Raw genomic sequence first — 2,500 nt, forward strand, 5'->3', positions numbered from 1 at the left:
CTAGACCCGTTACAGTTTTGCATACCAGGAGAAAGGGGCGTGGACGATGCCATCACTTATCTTCTACACAGGACACATTCTCACCTAGACAAGGGGGAAAAGTGCTGTGAGAATCATGTTCTTTGATTTCTCAAGTGCTTTTAACACCATCCAACCCCTCAGACTGGGAGACAAGCTCTTGCAGATGGGTGTGGACGCCACCTGGTAACCTGGATTACAGACTACCTGACCGAAATTAACCACAGTTCGTCAGACTGAAGAACTGTCTCTCTGACACTGTGATCAACAGCCCGGGCGCCACAGGGAACTGTGCTCTCTCCAGTCCTGTTCACCCTGTACACATCTCACTTCTGCTACAATACCGAAGTCATGCCACATGCAGAAGTTTTCTGACGATACTGCAATTGTGGGGTGTATCAGGGGACGAGCAAGAGGAGGAGTACAGGAGCCTGGTGGAGGACTTTGTGCAATGGTGCAAACTCAATCACCTTCAACTCAACACTTCAAAGACCAAGGAGATGGTGGTGGATTTCCGCAGGTCTAAGCCCAGCTCTGCTACCAGTCTCCATTGATGGGGTCAATGTGGAGGTGGTAAGCACCTACAAGTATCTGGGTCTCCACCTAGACAATATACTGGACTGGTCAGCCAACACTGACGCACTCTACAAGAAAGGGCAGAGCAGGCTGTACTTCCTGAAGAGGCTGCGGTCCTTCAATGTGTGCAGCAAGCTCCTCAGGATGTTCTACCAGTCTGTTGTGGCCAGCGTCCTCTTCTATGCAGTAGTATGCTGGGGAGGAAGCACAAAGAAGAAGGATGCTGGGTGACTTAACAGGCTGGTAAGGAAAGCTGGCTCTGTAGTGGGAGCTGAACTGGAGTGCATCACTTCAATATCAGATAAAATGACCCTGAACAAACTGATCAACATCTTGGACAATGAGTGTCATCCACTCCACAGCACTATTGTTAAGCAGAAGAGCCTTGATCAGCTGGAGGCTTCGCTCACTGCCATGCACAACTGAAAGGCTGAGGAAGTCATTTGTCCCCAGGGCCATTGAACTGTTTAATGCTTCACTAAAGGGAAGAGGAGAGATAGACTTCTCTGCTTAGTCTGTCTGCCTCTCCACCCTCTCCATGTTTGAGTACTGACTGCCCACTACTGCTTTACTACTGTTTTACTACTGTTTTACTATTGTACACAGCCTAATGTTTTCACTACTGTTTTCCTGCTACACTGTTTTTCTTACTATATTAGCACACATGATGGCTTCTGCTACAATACTGAATGGCTGTAGCCCTATTACCTCAACCTGTTGGGTTTGACACTGACATAGTTTTTTATAGTTTTTTATATTACCTTGTCTACATTATACTTTACTATTTGTCCATATTATTTATGCTGGTCTCTAGACCTTACTCTTGCACTGTGGCACTGTTGGACTAATGTTGGACTACTTTTTGCACCTTCACCATGACACTCACTCTCTTGAGCACCTTACCATACACACACAACTACAGGACTACTGTTGGACTACTTTTGCACCTTCACCATGACACTCACTCTCTTGAGCACCTTACCATACACACAGAACTACAGGACTACTGTTGGACTACTTTTGCACCTTCACCATGACACTCACTCTCTTGAGCACCTCACCATGCACACAGAACTACAGGCCCTGTCACTACAAGCGTCTCATGCTTGATCACCCTCAAGCACACTGGATTTTTTACATTTAATTTATATAGTATATATTTAGTATATGATTTAGTATTTAGTTTTGTACGTTTTTCTTTCCCTCCTGCAGCCAGTGATGTTAGGGTTATGGTTCTCCTGCAGCCAGTGATGATATGGTTCTCCTAGCCAGGCATTACAGGCATTTGGTCCTGCAGCCAGTGATGTTAGGGTTATGGTTCTCCTGCAGCCAGTGATGTTACAGGCATTATGGTTCTCCTGCAGCCAGTGATGTTAGGGTTATGGTTCTCCTGCAGCCAGTGATGTTAGGGTTATGGTTCCCCTGCAGCCAGTGATGTTAGGGTTATGGTTCCTCTGCAGCCAGTGATGTAGGGACACTATGGTTCTCTTGCAGCCAGTGATGTTATGGTTCTCCAGCAGCCAGTGATGTGAGGGTTACCTCTTCCCAGCCACCTCTCTTCTTCTTAGTTATTGCCCCCCCTTCTGTCTCCCCAGGTGTGAATTCCTTCCTCATCTACCTGGCCTACAAGGACATTTTCCAGCTCTCGGATGCCCAGGTATGTGCGGCCCTGCACCATTGAGTGATGAAGCTTCAGACACTGCATTAGCCTGGCTAATATCTGCACTGCACACAAACCATAATACAGTCATAATGCAGGTATAATTTAGTCATAATGCAGTCATAATGCAGTCATAATGCAGTTATAATTGAATTGATCTTGAATTTCCCCTTGGGGATCAATAAAGTATCTATCTATCTATCTATCTATCTATCTATCTATATATCTAATGAAGTCCTATAATAT

At 45.7% G+C, this 2,500-nt stretch overlaps 1 protein-coding gene across 1 annotated transcript in view; it reads left to right on the top strand.

Moving 5' to 3' along the window:
* Positions 1–2,500, top strand: part of dpysl2a (dihydropyrimidinase like 2a) — a 31,894-nt gene that overhangs the window by 21,188 nt on the left and 8,206 nt on the right. The window contains exon 5 of the mRNA XM_048243879.1: positions 2,190–2,251. Coding sequence (XP_048099836.1) covers positions 2,190–2,251 — 62 coding nt within the window. The remainder of the gene's footprint in view (positions 1–2,189; positions 2,252–2,500) is intronic.

The sequence above is a fragment of the Alosa alosa genome, chromosome 5 (genome assembly GCF_017589495.1).
Source record: "Alosa alosa isolate M-15738 ecotype Scorff River chromosome 5, AALO_Geno_1.1, whole genome shotgun sequence".
NCBI lineage: Eukaryota > Metazoa > Chordata > Actinopteri > Clupeiformes > Clupeidae > Alosa > Alosa alosa.